The sequence below is a fragment of the Didymella exigua genome, assembly GCF_010094145.1.
Source record: "Didymella exigua CBS 183.55 unplaced genomic scaffold M421scaffold_37, whole genome shotgun sequence".
Lineage (NCBI taxonomy): Eukaryota > Fungi > Ascomycota > Dothideomycetes > Pleosporales > Didymellaceae > Didymella > Didymella exigua.
Genome location: NW_022984811.1, coordinates 172091 through 194497, shown reverse-complemented (window position 1 = coordinate 194497; position 22407 = coordinate 172091). Strand labels below are relative to the sequence as shown.

Genomic DNA, 22407 nt, shown 5'->3' with positions numbered 1-22407 from the left:
CCCGCTGTCCAACGCCTCGCGCGAGCTCACCACCGAACTCGCCCAGCTCCGGAGCATGCTGCAATGCAACCTCGTGCTGACGAGTGCATCCGTCTTGCCGCACAGCTGCCGGCCCGCGCTGCCCACGCAGTGGCCGAGCGGACTGCGTGTTGCAAGGCTGGGTGTGAGGCGGGTCGAGGTGCTGCGGTTTGCGCCGGAGATGGGCGTTGAGCAGGCGTGTGCCGAGGGGGGGCAGAGATGGGAGATTGTTCAGCGGGGGCGGTTTGAAGTGCACACGGCCAGGGGCGGGTCGGGGGAGGATGGGGAGGGGTTTGTGTTTAGAGTTGGGCCACGGGGCGTCGAGGTTGAGAGGGGTGAGTGAGCGATGAGATGGGATGTGGGTGAGCGGCTCACCAGCACGCTCGCGCGGATAGATGACGTATTCCACGGTACTCGGTGTAGTAGACGAGATAGATCGGGGTTCGTGGAAATTGGGATTGCGTTTGAGTCTTGTCATTCGACAGTGGTATGTTACAGAAAGTACAGCCCGCCAAAAAGCTCCTGATATGCATATGCCAGCCAGATCCCTCGTGTCCAGCCTTGCTATCTTACAACCATGCAAGAACAGTTTTATACACATTTCGCTTCATCCGTCGTCCGCTCGAGTGCGCGTGGTCCGCTCATCGCTCGCCTGCAGCCCATCGCAGGCTGCTCTTGCAGTTCCGTCTCCAGCCCATCTCTCTTGTGAGCTCGTTGTTCAGAGATCCCGCCCCCACAGGATCTTCCTCCTCTCCCTCTCTTCCCTTGCCTCGCGCCTCCTCTTCCCCCACTTCTCCCGCATCGCCTGATGCTCCAGCTCAACGCTGGCCGCCTTCTCCGGGGCCTTGGCCACCATACCGACAAAGAACTGACTGCACCCGAACTTCTCCGCCAACTTGACTCTCGTCCACTTATGCGGGTCACCGAGACGCAGCTTGCGGATCTCAGCAATCTCCGCCTCGGTCAGGTGGTACTTTTTGTCGTACGGCGTGCGCACGGGCGCGGGAAGCGCGGCGGACGGCCGCGGCGGCAAGAAGGAGGGCGACGAGAGCGGCGTTCCGGGCGCGGCGACGGGGGAAGTGCGTTGGCGCAGCGCGGCGGTGGTCGACTGCGTCAGCGCGGTGCTGTACATCTGGCGGCGCTTATCGTCCTTAGGCAGGAACTTGAGCGGTGTGTGGTACACGCTGGGCGCAGACGAGGGCGGGTTGAAGATTAATGAGGGCTCCGTGGTCGAGGGTGTGTAGGAAGGTGCTTCAGGAAGCGCGAGCAGCTTTCTGTGACGGCGGGCGGTGGATTCGTGGCGGCATTGCACCCGCGGCAGCAGAGAGGGCTGCCGTGTGTTGAGGCATGTGCGGAGGACGGATTGGCTGGCCGACATTGTGCAATGGGACGCGTGGGGCGGGCGTCGACGACGGATGTGATGGCCTGCGGTGAAGGGGTGCAATTCGGGGAGGAACTTTTGGACCACGCTACCAGAAAAGTGGGTCAAACCACTCCGCGCCGAGACGTTTTGTTGCGACAAGCATCAACACTTCACAGACATGACAATGATAGACTTTTGAGCGTTATGTTTGACTGGGTATATTTACTTCGCTCTGGCTATTTACTGCGTTTGCATGCATGTCCGTCAGTGCTTTACTCCTTCTTGAGCTCGGCACCGACGTAGTGTAGGTAGGCTCCGAGCAGTTTGGTACCCTCAATGTAGTTGCGCTTGTCCAGCTTCTCGTTGATAGAGTGAGCGGCATCTGTTGAGCTGCCCATTGGCAGGAGCAGCACGTTCTTGCCCAGCTCCTCCTGGAACGTCAGAGTGACCGGGATACTGCCACCCTCACGGGTCATGTCAGGCTTGACGTTGAAAACCCTCTCGACAGCCTTGGCGGCGGCTGTGTAGTTGGGGTGGTTGAAGTCCTCGACCCACCACTTTCCGCAATGAAGGACGTTGAACTTCATCCTGTTCTTGGACTTCAGCTTGGCGAACTCGTCGTTGACGTGCTTCTCGACAAGCTTGGTGACGGGGTCGATCTCCATGTTGGGCACAGTGCGGATGGAGAACTTTCCAACGACCTTTGCAGGAATGACAGTCTTGGCTCCCTCGCTGTAGAAAGCGCCCTCGATACCGTGCAGAGACAATGAAGGGTACCTCATCTTAGCCTTGAGAGCCTCCTCCTTGGTGCCGTGGATCGAAACCTCGCCGCCGAGCGACTCCTTCAAGTCGTTCATCGTGAAAGCAATGGGAGGGTAGAGCGCCTCTTCCTGCTCAGTCATAGGGGCTACAAGCTCGTCGATGCCCTTGATGAGAATCTTGCCGTCAGGGTCGACGAACGAGTTCATGATACGGACCAGGTCGGTCATGGGCTCGTGCGAGACACCGCCATAGACACCAGAGTGCAAGTCAGCGCCAGGGCCGGCAATCTCAACGGAGTAGTAGTTGCATCCACGGACACCGTATGTGAGGCAAGGCTTCTCTGTGCCCAGCCAGTAGTTGTCCGAAATGCAAACGACATCAACGTCCTTGAAGAACTTCTTGGCCTCGGCGCGGATGGTGTCGTCGAGGCCCTCGGAGCCGTTCTCCTCCATTCCCTCGAAGCACATGACCAGGTTGACTGGCAGCTCAACGCCAGCCTTCTGATGTGCCTCGATTGCGTTCAGCCAACCCAGTACGGGGCCCTTGTCGTCTGTGCTACCACGGCCGTACATGCGGCCCTTGTCGTCGATGCTCAATGTGAAGGGGTCAGTCGCCCAGCCGTCGGACTTCTGTGCAGGCTGAACGTCGTAGTGGCCGTACACGAGGACGTTGACCTTCTTGGGGTCGTTTCCGTAGCGACCGAGAAGGCAGGGAGGGAGGTCGAGGTGCTCGCGTCCGGGCTGCTTTCCAAGCTCACGAAGCTCGACTTCACCGCCGAGCGCCTTGATCTGATCTGCGAGCCAGTGGCCCATCTGTTGCGCTTATCAGTTCCACGCTCTTTCGTCACTGTTGTGCCAGCCGTACCTTGACGACATCGGGTCTCCTCTGGTCCTCAGAGCTGATACTGGGAATAGCGACAGCCTCCTTGAGCCTGTCGATGAACTTGTCTTGCAGAGAGTCCACCTGCTGGAAGTAAGAGTCGAGGTTCGCCATCTTGTTGAACTTTGAGTATAGATACGGCCACTCGGCGTTGGGTAGGCGTTCGGGGGTGTATTTGTCGAGACGCTGGAGAGATGGTGTGAATCTTCGCGCAGGCGTAGAAGAAAGGAAGCTTCGGCCAATACGGTGCGCGCTTATTCTCGGTGGAGTCAAACGGGAAGGTGTGAAGGCGCCCGCAGCTGCTTGGAGGGGTGATTGATGCTGCCGCCCCACCAAGCGCAGTGAGCGTGACATCGTTGTACCGGACGGAAGCGTCACGCGTTAACCTTCGCCAGCACCACCTTTCTGAGAATCGACTGGTCCAAGCGTGCGAGGCTATTCAGTGCGGAGGCGCGATACACACAAAATCCAAATACAACAAGCCTTTGCCAGCATGCTTAGATGAGCTTAATCTGGCATCATAGACGTTCGGAAGGACAGCGTGCCTCGGCCGGTAGAATGCTGCGGTCCCACTTCTTATGTAAAACCACCTTCCTTTGATGAATTTAGACTAGGCAGGACCCTGCACGTTCAAGCTCGTGTCCATGGAACCTTGGAGATTTTTCCATTCTGTTAGAAGCTCGTAGGTCTAAGTCAAACAGACGACTGTCATATAGTGCGACGATATGGATGACCATTAACTACATATTATCATAAAACTCATACGTACATCTCCCACAAGTAGATACGGTAGGGACCAAATGATAAAAGACGACCAGAAGGAACGGATCGCTATGCAATGCTGATGCAAATGCAAGAATACGGCAGCCGTGGCTGTCTTATCAAAGAGAACAACCAGAACAACGATGCTCAAGTGCGAATCAAATAGACCGCCCAAATTCACACGTTACCCGTAGCTTCATTCATGCCGTATGAGCGATCAGAGCGTGCCGTGACCATTCCTGTCCTCTCTAGTAGTGGTAGGACTGAGTGCGTCACCGATGGGAGAAATGAGCTCGGACGTGCTCTCTGAGTTGAAACCCGGGATATTGAAAGTTAGTTCGCCGGCCTTGATGCGGCCATCCGAGGTGACATGATGGCCAGGTCCCATCGAGTGGTGCGTAATTGTGGAAGCATACTGGATCTCACTGTCATTCGTGCTGTCGCCACCAAAGTCGCGCTCAGTAAAGCCTTCGACCTTCGGGAAAGCCTCGACGGGAGTGGTGTCCTCGAACGGAAAGGTTGGACCATCAAAAGAGTTTGCGCTCTTCTCCCTCCTTTCAAAGCTCGTACCAAAGTCGTCCATGGTGAAACCAATCTTATTGCCTCGCCCTCCCTTCAGTGAAGATGACAGCGAACTGTGCTGACTTGATGCGGATTGTTCGGTGGATGTCGGCCGGGTTGAGAATCGTGCTGCGGGTCGGTCGCTCTTGGCTACAACGATACCGCCGACTTGTAGCTCTTCGCCGTGTTCATCGCCCAAGACCGAGTGTTCGGGTAGTGCGCGCAGTGGCGCCTCTGGATGCTCGTCTTTCTTGAGATGCTCAAACTCAACTACTGACGATCTTCTCAGCTGCTCGAGCTTCGCTTCGGGATTCTTTAAAGGCAGTTAGATTTGTTTCGTCAGGAAGCTTGGGTCGGTTAAAGATGCCAATGGCACACCAGTGACGCTCAGCCCATCGCGAGGGTTTGGCTCTGTCTTTTGCGGGCTCAGTGCCTCTTCCTCTGTCTCCTCGAGAGCCTCTTCCTCAGCTTCTTGTTCTTCGGCAAGTGGTATCTCATCTCTCAGGCCTACTGTATCTTTCTTCTCGATTTTGGCCGAAATTGGGGCATCGATGACAGATGCAACAGTGGACGCGGGAACTTTGACATGCTTGCTGACAGAGACAAAGGAGCCGCGGCGGCGACTAAAAGCGGATGCATGGGAGGAGGAGAAGCCGCACTGTGGACATACCCATTCGTTCTGATCCGGCACGCCCTCCGCTGCCGGCAGTTCGCCCTGTTCGTCCCTTTCCTCGCCCCAAAATGTGGGGCGTCGTACTGGTGCTGGAGTGACCGGCAAGCTAGGTCGCTCGACAGCTGTCGGGAAATCGGTAAGGATCAGGCTTTCGCGACGGTCTTTCCGGGACAGTAATGGTGAACCCAGATCGTTCGTGCCAGTTGCCTGCTGCAAGCCTTGGACTTTGTCTCGTTTTGTCTGTGTTTCCATGATTGACCGAACATAATTGTCAATTCCTGGAACACTATCCCATGCATTAGCACTGCTTTGCGAAAAGGCTTGCCAGGATTCCTCAGCAGTTCTTGGCTTGAACGGTGGATGGTCGTCTATCCACACTCTTGTAGGCTTCGCTCGTGTCCATTGATCCTGACTACTGTCGTGATCGAAGTGCGTAGTCGTGAATTTGGATGTCGGTGGCGAAGCTTCGAATTCGGACACTTCAGGTGCGAGCGCAGTGGCTGGTGCTGGTGCCGGGGCCGGCGGCGGATGGTCCTCTGCGAAGACACGTGTAGGCTTAGGTCGTGAAGACTCCCTCTCCCATGGAAAGATGGGCTTGGGCGCTTCGTATGGCTGTGGCTTGGTCTCGGGTACCTTGTACCACATGTCTCGCGGTGGCTCTGGGTATGCTGATGGTGCGTTGAACAGTTGTCTGCTTTCGTTGAATGTGTACGTTTCGCGAGGGAAGTTGGCGGCTTCTGGTTTCGACTGCGCCGGAGGTTCAAATTTAGTCGCATCCCATTGCATCTCTGGAGCAGAGAACTGGCGTTGCTGTACTGTGGGTGTGGGTTCCACTAGACCTTGGTCAATATCCTCAGCAGCTTCGCTGGGGTCGGTCATGGATGGCTCAGCGGTTGGGGCAGGTTCGCCAATAGTAATATCAGGGACGGACTGAGGCTGCAAGGCATAATTCGTGCTTGTGCCCGAGCTGCTTTGAACCTCACCAGTGATCTTACTTTCTCGACGGGCTGACCTCTTGTCTTGCAGATGTCTGTTGTGTACAGCCCACCAACGAGCCAGTAACTCGCCGTAAACTCCTGAACCAGCCGTGCGGTTCGGGGACCATGGCTTGTCTTTTCCTATGAAGTGCACGGCGCTGATGTCACGCTTGTGATATCTGTATGCTGGTTCCCACTGGTACTCGGCATTCGGCGTGCAGTTGTACGTGAACTTGAGGCGTTGCCACGGACGGTGCTCGAAGTACTGGTTCAGCAGTCCTTGGTCTGCACCATCGAAACTGTCGCCAGCAGAAGCCTTTGTGTGGAGTGACCAGTATTCGCCCATGTCTGGGTTCAGAACCATGACACCACTGTTGAACGCATCCGGCCAGCCAATGTCTGGTGCAGCTGCGAAGGATGCTTCGATGTCAAACAGCTCGTCCAGCGCTCGCAATGCTACTACGTCAGCATCAAGATATACAATCTTGCGGAATTGGGTTTGTCTCCACAGCGCGATCTTGGTGAAGGCATACGACAGATCGGGGCGGCCCATGAGATAAAGATTGGCCATGTTCGTGTTGCGTATGCGTTCGACAGGTATTACATAGTCGTAGAGTAACTTGAGCTCAGTGATAGTCTCCGCTGACAGGGACTCCAGTGTGATCATCACGGCCAGCTTCTTCGCCGTGCCAGCATCGCGTAGAGAATGGGCGAGAACGGCGGCACCTGATGTGCGCAATTAGCAGCAAGCCCAGTTGTCTTGAATTAAGCGTTGGACATCGAGATCGAGCTAAACTTTGTTGTCTCGGCTGTCGTACGTACCAGGCAAGTAGGAGTCGCTCATGAGAAGCTGTGGATCCGGTCAGCTCGCGTGTCTCAGGTACTTCTGAGAAGCTTACCGTGCAATACACATCTTCCAAAGCTGGCGCCATCTTGGACCAAGAGCTGCGAGAATTCACAAAGTGGTAAGAAGAGAGAGACCGACTGTCTCGCACAGCTTGGTTAGATGCGACCTTGCTGCTAGCTTCCCCGCAACGACGTAGGTGATCGCATGTACCGAACGCGAGCGGCAACTACTGGGCACCTGCAGGAGCTTGACAAGTGCGATCACAGCCCGCAACTTCCAGATTTTTGAGATGAGAGCTTGGTGGGTTATGGTAAATAGAGAAGAAAATGCGCTGGCACAAAAATTAGAGCAATTGACCAAATGCGGCACAAGCAATACACGAAGAATTGGTTGAGAGATGATGGATCCCACGGTTCGGTTGTGGAGCTTGGGACGCATGGTGGCCAGCCTACGCGGTGCGTCATGGCAGCGCTAACTCCACAGCTCTTCCATCGCGTGAACCACGAGGCCGCTGTCATCGAGGCTTTACAGCTGCTATCACATAGAGATCTTTCTGGCAGAGGCCTACCTATCGAATCCCTCGCGCCTTCTTCTATCAAAAACAGTTTCTCATGAGGCGGCCCGTACCCATGCGTGGTGCCGCCAATCGTGTGACCGCAGTCCGACTCCGCACTCACCTCCGCTTGCAAGATCCCTGTGGCTGGCCTCATACTTGTAACGCTAAACGCCATCAGTTCAACGGCCATCGCCCGCGTGACCTTGGACGCATGAGCAGCATGGATTTGTATCTCCGAATTCGACATTCTTCTCTTAGGTCTTCGCCTGCGAAGCTTGGAATCGTGTGGACCTGAGACTTACAGACATCCACATTGATTGTCCATATGCTGTTGCGCAGCTCTGAGGTGAGCTTGTCGATACACGGCCAGAAACAGCATCATGGAGGATGCGGAAAGGACGGGAGCAAGAGCTTGAGGATCAATCGCGCACGGACGGCTCCCATGCAGGATGACCACCATTAATGAAGCATGGGCATGCGAGCGTGCAATTATCCGTCGAGGGCTCTTCCGATGTCACGACGTGCTTGCAGTTTGGTGTATCAAGTACGGATGTCGGTCGTCCGCCAATAAAATGGCAAGTTGGAGCGTTAAGAAGCTTGTCTCGGTTTGCGCAAGGTCCAACAGCAAATTTTCTAAAGCTCGGCCAGGACTCTGCTTACGCAACCACACATCTTACAGGACGCGACACTGTCGCCAAAAGAACACAAGAGTCACGAGACTTGATGTTTCTTACTCGAAACAAGATGAGGCATGTTATATTTGGTGCATTATAATAGACATTACACTTCAAAACATCATCAATCACAATAAATGGTTCGATGGTGTAGTTGGTTATCACGTCAGTCTAACATTGTTAGTCCACTGAAGGTCTCCAGTTCAAGTCTGGGTCGAATCATGTGATTTCTTTTTTTGCTTCATCCCATCTCACAATTCGTCGACCGGATAAGTTCATCTTTTTGCCGACTCGCACGGAAATAGTGCTATTGAAACCCTGATGGGCTTGGCTTTTTCATCAGTCTCTCTGACCGAGAAGGACCAGGATTGGGTGCGTTCTGCCGGGGAGAAGAGATTCTGTTGAGATTTGCATTTTTGTCTTATTGATCGACTGCAAGAGCAAGAGATGTACGAACAGCTTCGCAAAACTGCATCTTGAAACCCCAGGGTCGCCGTGTAATCAACGCTGAAAAGATCTGCACGGCTTTGCACGGCAACACTCACATTCACAGCAAGAGAAGAGTTGCGCACATTGTAGCATTGACATCAGTTTGCAGAAGCTCAGAACGATCGAAGAAGTACACAAGCCGACGAATGCCCAGTAGCAGGCTTGAGCAACGATGTTGGTAACAATCTTAGCATACTCGAGATAACTCGAGTCTTTCCTAAACCCAGGCTTTACGCAAAGAACCTAATCTCACACCTCATCCACTCCATGCAAGTCCGCGCGACGGTTAAGAAGATAGGTTCGAAGGATTACTTGGTAAGTTGCATTGGCAGAAGATCCATGGAACTGAAAGACTGTGACTAGCACCAACGGAATGGAACAGCGGTGTCTCAGGATAAACATGATTGCTATTGCTCGATGCACTACACACCCACGATGCAACCTTTAGCTCGCTGATCGGCACGCGCCAGAAACCCCCTCTAGTCCACACGCTCAACTCCACTTCACACTGCCCTTCTCCACGCCCTCCAATCCCCACCCTCCATACGTATCCACAAACCCCTCCCTCGTCAGCCTCTCCGCATCCTTCTCGCCCCGCCACGCCAGCTGCGCGCCCAAGCGCCAACTCGTATCCATCTTCGGCACCACGAGCTCGATCAGCTGCAGATGCACGGGCGTCTTGATGCATTTCTGCCCCAGGATGAGCTCGAGCTGCGTCTTGGTGGTCGCGCGGTGGAAGCTGGTGTCGGGCGAGGGGTGGTGGTAGAGCGGGAGGAGGTGTAAGTAGTCATGGGGAACGATATCGTTGTACGCTGGTTTGAGTCAGTCGTGCAGGCATGAGGAGGAGGAGAGGGGGGGGGGGGGGTCGTGTACGTTGCTGGGCGCCCCAGATCAGGCGCTCGACTGTGTAGCCTTCGTTATTGATGATGAAGATGACAGGCGCGATGCCGGCTTTGATCATGGTCCCGAGCTCTTGGATCGTGAGTGCCATTGAACCTGGTCGCGTTAGTCATCTACTGGGTTCTTTCGTGTGGATGCGCGCGAACCGTCTCCTGTGATCAACACCGTTCTTCCTTGTCTCGACGCCTTCCCTTCGAGCTCTTTCCGCGCAATCTCAATGCCCAGCGTCGCAGCCATCGCGTACCCAATACTACCGTAGTAGACTTGTGCTATGAATTGAACAGACGGCGGGAACGCAATGTCGCATAGTCCAAAGACGGAAGTTCCTGTCTCGCCGACAATCACATCGCCCGGCTGCAGGAACTTCTCGATCTGCGGCCACAGCCACGACTGCGTGATATGGCTCGCATCTCTATCCAGCGGGGTCCTTGGTGGTGGGAGCACAGCCTTGGGGACACTATGCTGCGGCGTCGCGGGCAGAGCGTCTACAAGCGCAGCGAGCAGCGGCTTGATACTGGTCTTGGGATACTCTTTGCCGAAGACAACGACAGAATGCGGATTGATGTGGATTGTCTTTGCTTCTTCTATCTTGCGGCTGAACCCGCCTGAGTTTGTGTCTGCAGGCAGGTAGCCTAGCGTTATCATGAGGTCTGCGGATTCGGCGGCTTCGAGCACACCGGGGGTTCCGATCGCGCCGTTCCAGACCCCAATGTAGAACGGGGAGGTTTCGTCGATGATGCCCTTACCCATGTTTGCTGAGAAGACGGGTACGCATAGCGTGTTGATGAGCTGTTGTGTCTCGGAGATGGCGTCGAAGCGTTGTACGAGAGCGTCGATGAGGATGCTGGGATGTTTTGCGGCGCTTAGAGCGCTGGTTATGGCGTGGACTGCCGCGTTCTGGGCTTCTGTGTCGATGTACGGAGAGGTGTCAATTGGGGTGTCGAGAAGACTAGCTTCAACTTCCTCGGCGGACAAGTCGAGGGGTAAGAATATGTACACTGGGCCGGATTTAATGAAGCATTCCCTGATGACGCGGTCGATTTCGGCAGGCGCAGTCTCAATGTCCCATAGCTCTGCTGCAGCATATCGTACAGGCTCCGAGCATCTATTGTAGGTCTGGTGGTCTGGCTTTCGTCCGATGGAGTGGTGGATCATCATGTGGTTCTTCTGCATCGTGCGTGTCGTCTGGCCGACGACGTGGATCAACTTGACATGCTCCGACATTGCACCGGCTACACCGTTGAGAGCACTCAGCTCGCCCACGCCGTGAGTAGTGACGAAGCATCCTGGCGCGCCCTTTACTCTGGCATATCCATCAGCAGCGTATGCGGCATTGAGCTCGTTTTGGTTGGTGATGAACTTGAGTCCGCCAGTTTGGTAGATGGAGTCGAGGAATTGCAGATTGAAATCGCCTGATCAAGTATTAGTAGACATTCGTATACTTTGTGGCAATTCGAATTACCAGGTACGCCGAATATAGTTTCAACACCGACTTGGTGAAGACGCTCCCACATGTACCGCCCAAGGGTGATCCTCCCCGTCTTTACCCCCTCCGGGGCTGGTTCTGTACTCCCGTTTGAGGCCATTTCCAAAGACGTAGCCTGTTTAGGAAGATGTCGTCGGCAATGGAGCTGAAGTGTGTTTGCCTGGTGATTGTCAGCTAAAATCGTCGAATTGAGCGACGATGCAATAGTACTTTAGTGCGGATTACGATGTGACTTGACAGTATGACAAGTATGACTTGACCTCAAATGTAAGACTGTGGCAACAAGACGACCACGACATACAAAATTGAATGATTGTCTCTGAAGTATCTACAGAAATAAAGTCATGTAATTAACAGGCGTCTACTTGCAGGGCGTGGTGTTGCAGGGCGTCGGTGTATCGTACTGCATGCCCCAGCCTCGGTACAAAGCGGCCCAGCCCCACAATGCGGGGAAATCCCTTCATCGGAACGAAAGCCCCAATTCGGGAAGAGATCATGATTCAAGAAGCTCTTTAGGAGAGGGTGTGCCAACGAAGAAGGCGAACAGTGTCATTCATGTTCATAGCAAAGTGCATTGTGAATGCTGTACCTAGACGGCTCCGCTCTCCTCCGTGCTGCCGTTCAGCATCCCATTCTTCGCATCCTCAAACGTCGCCATCTTGAAATCATACGGCAGCTCGAACTCGGCATTCGGATCGCCCTTGAACGGCGTGAAGTCCACCAATAAGCTGTCCTTGACTGCGAACACGGCGTCGTCTTCGATGTACTTGCTGCTACGGTCGAAGATCTGTGTGACGATGGGCTTGTGGCCCGCGGCTCGGAGCTGTAGATCATTGTCAGGTATGGATCATGAGTTGAGATGGCTGTGGAGGGCCAAAGGGGAAGTCTTACGAGGAAGTGGATATGCGCCGGCCTATACGGATGTCTGTCCAGCGCCTGCAACACCTTGCCCGCCGGCCCGTCGAATGGGATGGGATACGGCACAGGTCTGAGGCAGTAGAAGTCATACTTCCCGTCCTTACCCGTAGTAAAAGTGCCTCTCAGATTCATCTCGGGCTGGTCGGGATCCTGCTGCTCATACAGCCCATTGGGCGCTGTGTGCCAGACATCAATGACCGCGCCCTCGATTGGCTTGCCGGACATGGAGTCCGTGACGGTGCCGTGCATCCACGTCCTGTCGCCGTCTTCCTGCTTGCCTCGCACAATGTTACTCCCCATCTCCAGCTTGGGCGCGTCGTGTCTGTAGAAAGGCCCCAGGATGGCGGTTGCAGTTGGCTCGTCGGCGGCGTCGGTTGCGAGCTTGTAGGTAATTTCGTCGACGAGGGATTCGAGGCCGAGCACATCGCAGAGCAGTTGACCTTCGTTGCGCTTCGAGTCGGACATGCGGCCGGCTTCGTTCATCTGGAGTGGTCAGCATGGTATACATACACGTGCTACGGAGTCACTTACCAGCTCCACGCCCATCATCCACTCGTCGACTGTGAGCTCATTCTCCCGCGCAAAATCGTGCAGGTGCTTGATTAAGCTGTGTGTGAGCTGCTTAACCCTCAGATTGACATTCTGCCCTGTTGCGGCAAGGACTTGTTGTGTGAAGTTGGGGTTGAACTTGTGCGCCTTGCTGTCTTCGACTGCTGCGGCGGGCATTGTGACTGCTTTCGAGCTCAAACAAAGTACCAAATGGTATCAGGCGCTGCGTAGCGGTTAGTCGTACGATAGGTTAGCAGGAGATCAAGAAGCCTATGTGCGGCCATGCAGGGCAGCTTTAAAGGGTCAGTTCCGTAAGAACTGGCCGTGCTGATCATGCCAGTAGTCGCAAACAGAGTTCCTACACTTTGTGGGACTACCCGGCGACCTTCGGAAGAAGCACCATCAGCGAGCGGATAATAACCGAAAGCATCCGAAATGGTGAGCCTGGCCAATCACAAAGTACATGATCCGCAATGGGCAGTAAGCGGCTTAAACGGCGTCGCAGGGAAAGCACGGTATTGTAAATGTAGCTGGATGCGGGGTCTAAAGCTGGCGGGAACATGTATGCATACTTGCCATGAGCTCGTGTGGTATTCTGGTGTTACAATAATCTCAAACATTGGAGCATCACTTTTTTGACTCCGACAGACCAAGTACGAAGTGTGCTCGCAGCCGATGGTCATCGCGCCCAAGTGGCCCACTCACCGCGCAACCGGTACCCTTCTCTAGACCATAATCTCGGATAGTGATATAGGTAGCGATACTGCCTATTTTCAAATTACCAATCTCAGGTTATCGCGCGGGACAACTCTTGGTCCATGCCTATACAATGCAATACGAATTACAACCTCGGGTACCTCAATCGCTGTCCTCCTCTACTCGTGCGCGCTTTGTCGACCGTTCTTCCTTGGGATCTGTCATGCCAAAGCGCTTCTCGCCGCTCTTAGATTCTCCCTTGACTTCATTGATCATGGCATTGATATTGAACGGATCATCGGTATCCTTCTCAAACTGTACTGGACCGTCTCTTTGCTCCTGTAAATCAGCGCCCTTGAAGCCCTTGCCTGCTTTGCCCAGCACCTCGAATTTGCTTGACTTGGTGATGCGGTCGTATGTCTGACCGTCGTCTTCTCCGTCGTCCTGCTGCACTGTTGGTCGGTAGATACTACTGATCGCGTCCTGGGCAGCGAAGAGAGGCTTGTCGTAGTGATTGTCCTCGTTGATTCCTGCGTTGAAACCGCTAGACTGGTTGAACAACCGTGCGTCGTACATGGATTCGCCGCCTTGTGTGGGTTTTGCAAGACCGAGCGCAACCTTCTCTGAGATGTCTCGGTTCTGTTCACGAGCAAGCATCTGGATCTTGCGTTCTGTGCCCATCTTCGCCTGTCGCAGCTCTCGCTGGAAGTCCTCGCGACGTTCTTTTCTCGCGTCCTGTCGTTTGCGGACCTCCTCTTGTTCCGAGTCCGACTCCGAGTCGCTATACGAGCGGCGACGTCCAGCGTTTGCGCGTTCTTCGCGAGCTTGTTTGGCCAAGTTGCGCAGATGCTCTTCCTTTTGCAGCTTCTCCTTCTCTGCCAATCGTTGTTGCATGATGGCACGCTGCTTGACCTCTTCACGAGCATGCCTGTCTGCAGCTTGCAGCGCCTCGCCAAACTGCGCGAATTTGTCGTTGATTGTGATATCTTGGAGACCGCGCCCATCTGCTGCCAGACGTTTGTCGAGCGGCACTGTGTAGCCCTTGGGGTTCTTCCAGTTACTGATCGGCGGCGGAATCTTCCACATTTCTTGATCCTCTGCGGTCAATTTTCGTGGCGGCGAATGGAGGACCGGAGGTGGGGGAGAGGGAGGACCACGTGGAATGCGCTTGTGCTTGAACTTCGGCGGCTCCATGGGATCGAGCTGGCGCTGCTGAATCTTGAAGATGCGGGTCTTACCCTGTGCCTCGCCCATCTGCGCGGTTGGTGTGTATCGCACGAATGTAGGCTCGTCGTCCTTGCGGCCCTGGACGTTCTTGGGCTTTTGCGCAGCTGTCTGCCCTTGAACAAGCGCCAGGAGCGCTGCTTCTGTCTTCGCCTTTGTAGCCTGCACAACCTCTTGACTGGGCCGATCCAAATCAAGCTCGCCCGCATTGGCCTGTTGTCGCAGCGGAATCAGGTCCTTGAAGCTGGCCTGCACTATTCTGTTCTCGCCATGCCCTCTTCTGGCGATCTCGTCGTACTTTGTCTTTCCTTCAGCATCCACCCGCCGTGTGAGCGCATTCGACGTCGATGGCTGGCCCTTCTTCCCCATATCGAGAGGGTACTGCGCTACGTGAACTTCAGGAAATGCGCCGCCATCGCCGAAATCTTCAGCGGCGCGCGGCCGCCAGCTTTGACGGCTGCCATATGGGGGTGGTCCGTTTTGCCGTCTCGCAACCTGAGTCTCGTACTGCTCAGAGCTCAGCACGCGTGTGCTGCGCGTCAATTCCTCCTCTTCGCCTGTGTACTTGGGCTTCGGCAGCGACTTGGAAAGAGCAGCGACAGACATGGTGGAGAGTGAGGGTGGAGGTGTGTGTGGTTTGGCGATCCTCAGGATCTTTTGCGTTGTTGGTGATCTCAGGCAAAAGTTCACTCACATGAAGCCGCCTTGGCAAGAGCGCGGAGCAGCGTGGCCGAGCCTCCCGAAAGAACATTAACGAACAACGTCCACTCGAACACCAGCATGAAGTTTCGTGAGAATTGCTTTGAATTGTACAGATTTCACACATGGTACACGGTTCTGTTACGCGCTTCTCGTCCAAGCACTCGTCGTCTTATGTCCCCTCAACGGAGTGGTGCACATGCTTCTGGTAGTTCGACGCATATGGTGCCCAGCGCCAGGGAGACACGACACGGAACAGCAGTGTCGTTTTTATCACAGCAAGTAATTTCACTAGCCCGTTTTCACTCAGCTGCACACGTCTTCGGCTGAAATTAAGTTCGGTCGTTTCGAATCCTGTAATCCATGTCGAATTGTGGGGAAGTTTGAATCCTCGAAATTGTGAGGGCCAAGTCGGCAGCGTAGGTATTGCCCGTGATGGTAATAATGGAGAGGTTGGTCGTAAGGAAGGTATCATGGGCATTCGCAAAGTCGATGCTGTGCAACTCTCAAGCTCGTATCCAACTGCACGTCACTTGGTCCTCCCTTTGGCGGCCGTTCAGCGTCTGTCTTACTAGCTTACGGCTAGAGTTGTGCCTCTCGTGCACAAGGTGGTCCGGACCGTGCCTCTAACGAAGGATTCGGCCCTCCTAGACGAACGGTCCATGTGCCAGTGTCGCGCAGTCGCGAGGGAGGAAACACCAATTCGCACACTGTAGACCTTCTGGAGGGACAGCATTTCGGTCGCGAGCGTGTCACAAGCATGACGCGCGGTATATTGATTTTATAGTTGTACAGCGGTAACCCTGCAGCTGCCAGCGGATTCACCGGCGCACCTTGCAGCCATGCCGGCTATCTCTCAACACCAGCCGAATGCGCGACAACCTGACATGCAACAAACCACCGCACCGCCTGCAAAGCACAAGCGTTTCGCGTCGCTGTTGCGCCTGCCTTCGTCGTCCCCGAGAAAAGATAAAGACAAAGAAAGTCCCTCAGCTTCCTCTTCGCGCGCGCCACGCGCAACAACAAACCCCACCACGCCTACGGCGCCTGCTCAGAGCGCGCCCTCTGCCTCCGCGTCCTACTTCTCCCCACAGCCCGGCTCCTCCGGCTCCTCGGGCTCAGGTACCGACCTGCGCTCGCCCGGAAGCAAGAGACCGCCCGCTTCATTCAGTGGTCATGGGTAAATACAGTTTGCGCCATCGTGGTCGTTGTTTGGTGCTAACAACAGCGTAGTAAGCAACCGTCTCCTGGTCGACGATTGGCAGCTCAGCAGCGCCTCAGCCCTCTCACTCCCAGCGTGACAGCGCAATGCACTGTTCAAGCACTACGCCCAGCTCGCGCTCTCGTCTCTTGTTCTCGCCAATTGGCGCTCCCAGCGCTCTGGGACATGGCTGACCGTGTTCATCTGCAGGCATAAACAACTCGCGTGGACCGCCCGTCAGCTTGATCACACGAGGGAACTCGGACTACGTGCGCAAGAAGGCGCCTGCCACGACCCCGACCCAGCCCCAGCGACAGCACTCAGGGCTGCCGACGCCTATCGCTGGTCTGCAACGGATGGGCCCGCAGGCCGACGACGACGACTCAGACACGTCGAGCGCAAGCGAGGCCACCGCGTCCATACCGGCAGCCAGCAAGCCAACGCTCTCCCGCCAGAGCACTGTCACCAGCGTGCGCTCCTCGCGACACATGGCGAGCATGCGGGACGAGTCCTCTGGCCTCGACGACACTCGCAGCGCGCACATTGGACGCGCAAAGAGGAACGTGTCTGGCACCGAGAGCGAGGACCTCTTTCTGAACATCGCCGAAGACAATGCGCCAAAACGACGTGCCATCGATGCTGCTGCGCGACAGGACCGCCTGCGCTCACGCATTGCCCGGGTGAACAACCGACACTCGACACCCTCCGGTGCGCAAACGTCCTCGCCAGCGCACGTCATGTCTGCCTACACTACACCCACCACAAGCCGCATACCCTTCACCTCCTCCACCGACCCCAAAGCAAGCGCGTTGCCTCGCCGAACCACCACCTTTCCCGCCCCAGCCAGGACGACATATCAGTCACCACTTTCACCAACCAACCCGACCGACACACAGCGCACACGCTTGCCCGAGCTCAATGCCAAGACCTCTTTCTCGTCGTCCAGGAGAGATGCAGAGCTCTCTCCCAGCGAGTTCCTTGCCTCTATGCGACGACCCTCTGTTCCTGATACGCTTCAGACGCCGCCGAAGCGCGCGGCTACATATGCTTACCGACCTTCCAATCTGAGCTACACACCCGCACGCCTGGAGCCAAAAACACCACAATCCGAGTCGAGACACGAAGCGTCGTCACACCACGATACCGAATCCCATGGCTCAACTGGTCCGGCGGCTTCAGTATGGGATGAATTGGATGAGCTGAAGACGAGGATCAAGAAGATAGAAATAGGTGGCGGCAAGACTCCAGCAACATCCAATGCCGCAGTTGCTCAGGCTTCCGCTGAGCGCCCACGAACAGCCAACACAACAGCTACCACCGTCTCTTCCTCGCCACATCAGCAGCGCAAACCCAGTGGATCGCCGTCAGAATCGACTGTCGAAGCGCCTGCCAACAAGGTACATCCGCTACTGAGAGATGCTCTTGCAAAGGCCAAACAGCACACCACAATTTCAGTGTATCGCGCACTTGAAACAACAGCAGCAGAGGCTATTGCGCTAGCAGAGATGGCAGGAAGCACAGGCATGCTGAGCTCCGCTGCCTCAGTCTATAGTGGTGCTGGAGCGGCTGATCGACAAGTTCGCCGTAAAGCTGACAATCTCTGTCGTAGTTTGACAGAGCTGTGCATAGCATTGTGCGACACTAAGCCAAGTCTGGTGAGTCCTGCTATGCGCTCCTCGGCTGCTGTTGCTGCTTCTGCTGCTGCACGCAGGCCCAGTGTACAGGTCAATGGCGAGTCACCAAAGGCAACACGCGATGGCGAGGACACCGACAGCGTCATTTCGTTCTCGGGTGTTAGTCCCAGCCGAGCACTTGAGCGTATTGAAGCCCGCAGAACCAGCATGCTTGCAGCCTCTACCAGTAAACGCCCGACCAGTCGGGACACCAATGGTTCGACCGATCCGCTCACTGCTTCACGTGTGCAGCGAGCAAGCACTAGTATGAACCGAACTCGACGCCAGTCAGATGCGGATGTAGATGGAGACGAAGATGAAGATGATACACTGCGCGCACCATCCCGTGCAATGACAGACTTCAGACAGTTGCGAAGCATCAACACCAACACCAGCACTCCCACCAATGTCAATAACAGCAGCTTCGAGAAAAACCGACATAGTAGAACATACACGTCGCAGGAGCCTATGCCGGAATTGCAGCCATCACCTAAATTTCAGCCCACGCCGAGCCAACGACGGCCAACCGTGACTGGTGTGCCAAATGAGAACGGTCTCCTTTTCAGAGACAGCACACGGCGCTTCAACTTTGACCGACAGAGTTCACCTGCGGTCGAGAAGCAGACTGTCAACGGTCTACGAGAGCGACTCCAACTCGGCGCGAATCGCATCAACCCCAACCGCAATTCGATTGGCACCACAGCAGATTTGAGTCGCAGCATGAGCCTGGGTCGCACAAGGATGAGAGGAGCAAGTACCGGACAGTGAGCAGATGCAGACCTGCATGTATTTTGATTGAGCGTTTCTGACGATTGTAACGATATATACCCAGTCTATCGTCCGGCCGATGCGTTACTGTACAGTATCTCTTACGCACTTCGCCAGTGCCGGAACGGTGCGTCACGGCATTGCGTGTTCAGCGGCGGCGGCTGTAGCCACACGATGTACGATTAACATCTGTCGAGATTTGGAAGAGATCTTCATAGCGGTCACATCTTTTTCATGGACGATTCTTAAGGCGTAACAGGGCATTCGACGGGCATCACGAATGCATTCAGCGCAGCGCAGTATCGACGACAAGACGTCCATGCAGCGATTTTCACGTTCACGATGAGCATAGCAATATTGTACTACGCATCAAGGTTGCGTGCGTATGTAGGTTCGATTACTCATACAACACATTCTCAATTTTCCCTGTTCCTTGCATATGATTTGCTTTCGATCCACGCGATCGACTTGGCCAACACAACAACACAACAAGATCTTGAACATCTGCGCCACACTGGATTGGCAAGGCGCCGACACATTGCGCCGCGAGTGACCCTTAGTGGACGGTTCAGACGTTGACGCGACGTTGGCCCCGTGGAAACTTGATCTGGCCCGCTTGAGCTTGCGTCCACGCGGGACGATCACTGGTCTAGCCTGATGACGTATGACGTGCGACGTCCACACACCAGGCACGACCCCTGTCACCACATCGCCAACCGCCTGCGTGGGCCATGATCCTGGGCTGGTGATCGCAGATGAGATCACTGTGGGATGACGAGCCGGTCGAGGGCCCTGTGAGATACTCCAATATATATAGCTGCAGCGTACCAATCCATGGTCTTTATTGATCCTTTCATACACTCCGTACCTACATAACTTCCCTCTAAGCTTATCGCATCGCACATTGAATATACGTCAATATGGCGAACGACAACAAGAACGCCGAGAGCAAGACCTACAGGCAGCAAGCCGGCGATTACTACAACCGCCAGTACGACAACTGGGTCCCCTGGATGGAGGACAAGTACCTTCAGTGGTTCACCAAGGACAACAAAGCGTCGTATGCTACAAAACGTACGTCCCCATTCCGTTGCACGCGTAGCTGCACCATGCCACATGTCCCCACAAAAAACACCCCACGTTTCCATTCCTCCCCACGTCTGCACACACATTGTATCCGCACATCTGAATCTCCACTGACAATCCTTGGCGCAGAGAACCTCGACAAAACAAAAGTAACAGGCGTCTCGCAAGTCGACAACCTCCAAGACGGCGTCCATGGCATGGTGTCGGGCCAGGTCGGCCAAGGCGGACTCCTGCAGCCTGTCGGCGACGCGCTGAGCAAGGAGGGCATCAACCGCGCTGAGCGCGGCGGCAAGGACGACAAGGGGAAGCCGCTTGAGAGCCAGGGACCGCTGGGCGGGTACGGGCAGGGCGCTGTTGATGGTGTCAAGGGCGGCGCTGGGGCGGTGGGGAGTGGTGTTGGTAATGCGGGGAAGAGTGCTGGGGGTTATCTTGGGGGGCTTTGGGGAGGGAAGAAGGAGGGTGAGGAGAAGAAGTAGGAGGGGGGTGAAGCAGGAGAACGACGGTGAGGGGTGTTGAGATGATACGTGATACCACTTTGTTTACTTGCTAGGTCTTTTCTAGGAGCGAATCGCAGTTATTCTACTATCGAGATGACAACTGATAATATCCTTGCCTAGTAGCTATATAATGATTCTGTTTAGGTCACACTATCTGAGATGCTTAGATTGCGTCTTTGTGTGATGCGTCTCTGTCGTGCAATGTCTCCTGCTATCAGTTCCGCATTAAGTCGATTCACATGCTTCAAAACTCTCGAGCCTTTCTTCTTCCATTTATGCCCACTTCAATCTAGTCATGTAGCTAACAACCGGATCCATGGAGTGGAGATCTCAATGGGGATACGAGATAGGTCATGTACTCCAAGCGACCAGAGAAAGGCGCAGATACATGCACAGACAGCAAACGAAAGTCTGCTGGTTCGCAGAAGATGGCATTGCGAACTTGGCTGCGAATCTCACAACCAGAGCTTGAATCTATCAGGTTTACCATTCTCCGTAGTTTGGGCGTCGAGACTTAACTACCTACCGATTGAACAGAGACTGGGTGGGAACGGCAGGAACGAAAGCTGACCGGCAGCCCACCCTCGTGGAGGGCTCCACACCAAGCCACACAACTGCGATGATGAGCAACGCCGTTGAGTTCAAATTCCCAAAGGTTTGCAAAAATTCGATCTGAGGATCGCGTGCTAGCATCGCTGCAATGCTGTCCATAGTCAAATAGCGCCAGACACCTTGCAATGTACGCTCTGCTGAAGTCTAGCAAAAACAAAACCACTAGTCAGCGAATCTTATCCACCCTCTTCTTCGCAATCCGTATCTTGCCATCCACCCTCTCAACATCCTCTTCCAACAGCCCTAGCATCGCATTCTGCTCCACAATCTCCTCGTTGATGGCAACGCCCATCTGCCGCATGCGCTGCACCACCGTCGTCAAGTCGATAAGATCTTCGTCCTGCTCCTGCATGACCTGCTTCTGCAGCTGCAACACACCCTCGTTGTCCAGCTCGCGCGTGCGCTCGGTCTCCACGGGTGTGCCTCCGAGGACTCGACGGCCTGAGGGCTTCGATGCACCTTTGAAGAGCCCGGCTTTCTGCTCGGCGGTGACGGCGGCGCTGGATGTGCTGGGTGTAGAGAGGGTGCCAGACCCGGAGAGTGCGGCTTTCGCGGCCATGGTGTTCAGGACGCTTTCCAGGCCGTCGCGCTCCTTACGACTCGAGCTAATCATATCTTTCCGCCGACGTACCTCGCCATCACCCAGCTTCTCGCCGCTCCACTCATCGCCGCTTGTCCCACTCAGTCTCCTCAGACCCTCCTCCAGCGCAGCAAGTAGAGACTCGGCGCGCAACAGACTCCGCTTAGCATTCGCAGCAGCATCATGCTGCGCACTTGCTGCAGTAGCCTGTTCCCTCGCCGTCAACCACCTCCTTGCATCCTGCAAACTGCTCTTGACTTCGGCGTGCTTGTCCAGCCAATCCGAACTATCCCTCACTCGATCCTTTCCAAATTGACTTCCTGGGAACCCTGCCGCCCTCTTCCCCTCCCTATCATCGAGCCCCAAGAACTCCCTGTACAGCTTCGCAGCCTTCCACCGCGCATCCTCGCTATTCTCAATCGCGCGCAGGTACTCCTCGAGGCCCTTCCGCCTCTTCTCAACCTGCTCTGGCGACCCAAGCGAACTGCCTAGTCCAAAAAGCGACCACGATTTTGGTGGGAGGGAGGCGGGTGGTGCAGCAACGGCATTGCGTAATGCAGAATCGAGGTTCGAGAAGTCGGTGTAGCGTTTTGAGACGGAGGATGTTGCGCGCGGGAAGGGATGGTCGATTTTGATTGTGTATTCTGTGTAGGGTTTGCCGCTTTCCGGGGTCTTGGTTTGTGCAGTTGGTATTGAAATTTTGAGGGGTGTCATGGTAAGCTGTTCTGCTGGTGTTGCGCCGAGAGGTGTTGTTGTTGTAGTTATTGGTGCCTGAAGGGTCGTGTGTTCTGGACGCAGCACTGCTGCAAGTACAAAGCTCGGCTGTTTCTAGGCTTCAATATTGCACGACTTCGTTGCGTTGCTGCCTGTGGAGAAGAGGAATTGTTCACATGCGCAGCGCCAGGTTCAAGCTTGGAGTGGGTCCAGGGTCTGCTTGACATCATTGTCGTAGTCACG

The 22407-nt window shown here is 55.1% G+C and overlaps 10 protein-coding genes and 1 non-coding gene across 11 annotated transcripts; 4 read left to right on the top strand and 7 right to left on the bottom strand.

Moving 5' to 3' along the window:
- Nucleotides 1–736: 736 nt before the first annotated feature.
- M421DRAFT_72122 (uncharacterized protein) lies at nucleotides 737–1396 on the bottom strand (the record flags this gene model as incomplete). The annotated part of the gene is made up of 1 exon (XM_033596848.1): nucleotides 737–1396. The coding sequence occupies one exon, from the start codon at nucleotides 1394–1396 to the stop codon at nucleotides 737–739; it is 660 nt and encodes a 219-aa protein (XP_033444839.1).
- A 257-nt stretch (nucleotides 1397–1653) lies between these two features.
- M421DRAFT_72097 (beta-Ala-His dipeptidase) lies at nucleotides 1654–3136 on the bottom strand (the record flags this gene model as incomplete). Its single annotated transcript, XM_033596845.1, has 2 exons — nucleotides 1654–2955; nucleotides 3008–3136. The coding sequence occupies 2 exons, from the start codon at nucleotides 3134–3136 to the stop codon at nucleotides 1654–1656; spliced, it is 1431 nt and encodes a 476-aa protein (XP_033444838.1).
- Nucleotides 3137–3703: 567 nt separating this feature from the next.
- On the bottom strand, nucleotides 3704–7191 carry M421DRAFT_424720 (glycosyltransferase family 8 protein). Its single transcript, XM_033593852.1, has 4 exons — nucleotides 6895–7191; nucleotides 6818–6845; nucleotides 5016–6721; nucleotides 3704–4658 (listed from the first exon to the last, which is right to left on the bottom strand). The coding sequence occupies exons 1-4, from the start codon at nucleotides 6925–6927 to the stop codon at nucleotides 4002–4004; spliced, it is 2424 nt and encodes an 807-aa protein (XP_033444837.1). The 5' UTR covers nucleotides 6928–7191; the 3' UTR covers nucleotides 3704–4001.
- Nucleotides 7192–8211: 1020 nt separating this feature from the next.
- M421DRAFT_t114 lies at nucleotides 8212–8294 on the top strand. The gene has a single exon. It is a non-coding gene; the product is annotated as a tRNA-Val (tRNA).
- A 652-nt stretch (nucleotides 8295–8946) lies between these two features.
- M421DRAFT_277344 (pyruvate decarboxylase) lies at nucleotides 8947–11413 on the bottom strand. Its single transcript, XM_033588862.1, has 5 exons — nucleotides 11158–11413; nucleotides 10924–11107; nucleotides 9608–10873; nucleotides 9435–9557; nucleotides 8947–9373 (listed from the first exon to the last, which is right to left on the bottom strand). Exons 2-5 carry the CDS (start codon nucleotides 11045–11047, stop codon nucleotides 9054–9056), a joined length of 1833 nt encoding a protein of 610 aa, XP_033444836.1. The 5' UTR covers nucleotides 11048–11107; nucleotides 11158–11413; the 3' UTR covers nucleotides 8947–9053.
- A 1-nt stretch (nucleotide 11414) lies between these two features.
- Nucleotides 11415–12784, bottom strand: M421DRAFT_277343 (aromatic compound dioxygenase). Its single transcript, XM_033588861.1, has 3 exons — nucleotides 12397–12784; nucleotides 11839–12348; nucleotides 11415–11770 (listed from the first exon to the last, which is right to left on the bottom strand). The coding sequence occupies exons 1-3, from the start codon at nucleotides 12589–12591 to the stop codon at nucleotides 11537–11539; spliced, it is 939 nt and encodes a 312-aa protein (XP_033444835.1). The 5' UTR covers nucleotides 12592–12784; the 3' UTR covers nucleotides 11415–11536.
- A 166-nt stretch (nucleotides 12785–12950) lies between these two features.
- Nucleotides 12951–15001, bottom strand: M421DRAFT_424718 (pre-mRNA-processing protein 45). Its single transcript, XM_033593851.1, has one exon. It carries the CDS (start codon nucleotides 14938–14940, stop codon nucleotides 13273–13275), a length of 1668 nt encoding a protein of 555 aa, XP_033444834.1. The 5' UTR covers nucleotides 14941–15001; the 3' UTR covers nucleotides 12951–13272.
- Nucleotides 15002–15685: 684 nt separating this feature from the next.
- Nucleotides 15686–19101, top strand: M421DRAFT_424716 (uncharacterized protein). Its single transcript, XM_033593850.1, has 2 exons — nucleotides 15686–16212; nucleotides 16445–19101. The coding sequence occupies exons 1-2, from the start codon at nucleotides 15876–15878 to the stop codon at nucleotides 18673–18675; spliced, it is 2568 nt and encodes an 855-aa protein (XP_033444833.1). The 5' UTR covers nucleotides 15686–15875; the 3' UTR covers nucleotides 18676–19101.
- A 206-nt stretch (nucleotides 19102–19307) lies between these two features.
- Nucleotides 19308–20398, top strand: M421DRAFT_424715 (uncharacterized protein). The gene is made up of 2 exons (XM_033593849.1): nucleotides 19308–19749; nucleotides 19891–20398. The coding sequence occupies exons 1-2, from the start codon at nucleotides 19596–19598 to the stop codon at nucleotides 20235–20237; spliced, it is 501 nt and encodes a 166-aa protein (XP_033444832.1). The 5' UTR covers nucleotides 19308–19595; the 3' UTR covers nucleotides 20238–20398.
- Nucleotides 20328–20932, top strand: M421DRAFT_277298 (uncharacterized protein). The gene has a single exon (XM_033588860.1). It carries the CDS (start codon nucleotides 20418–20420, stop codon nucleotides 20826–20828), a length of 411 nt encoding a protein of 136 aa, XP_033444831.1. The 5' UTR covers nucleotides 20328–20417; the 3' UTR covers nucleotides 20829–20932.
- M421DRAFT_424714 (uncharacterized protein) lies at nucleotides 20673–22350 on the bottom strand. Its single transcript, XM_033593848.1, has one exon. The coding sequence runs from the start codon at nucleotides 22162–22164 to the stop codon at nucleotides 21037–21039; it is 1128 nt and encodes a 375-aa protein (XP_033444830.1). The 5' UTR covers nucleotides 22165–22350; the 3' UTR covers nucleotides 20673–21036.
- Nucleotides 22351–22407: the final 57 nt, after the last annotated feature.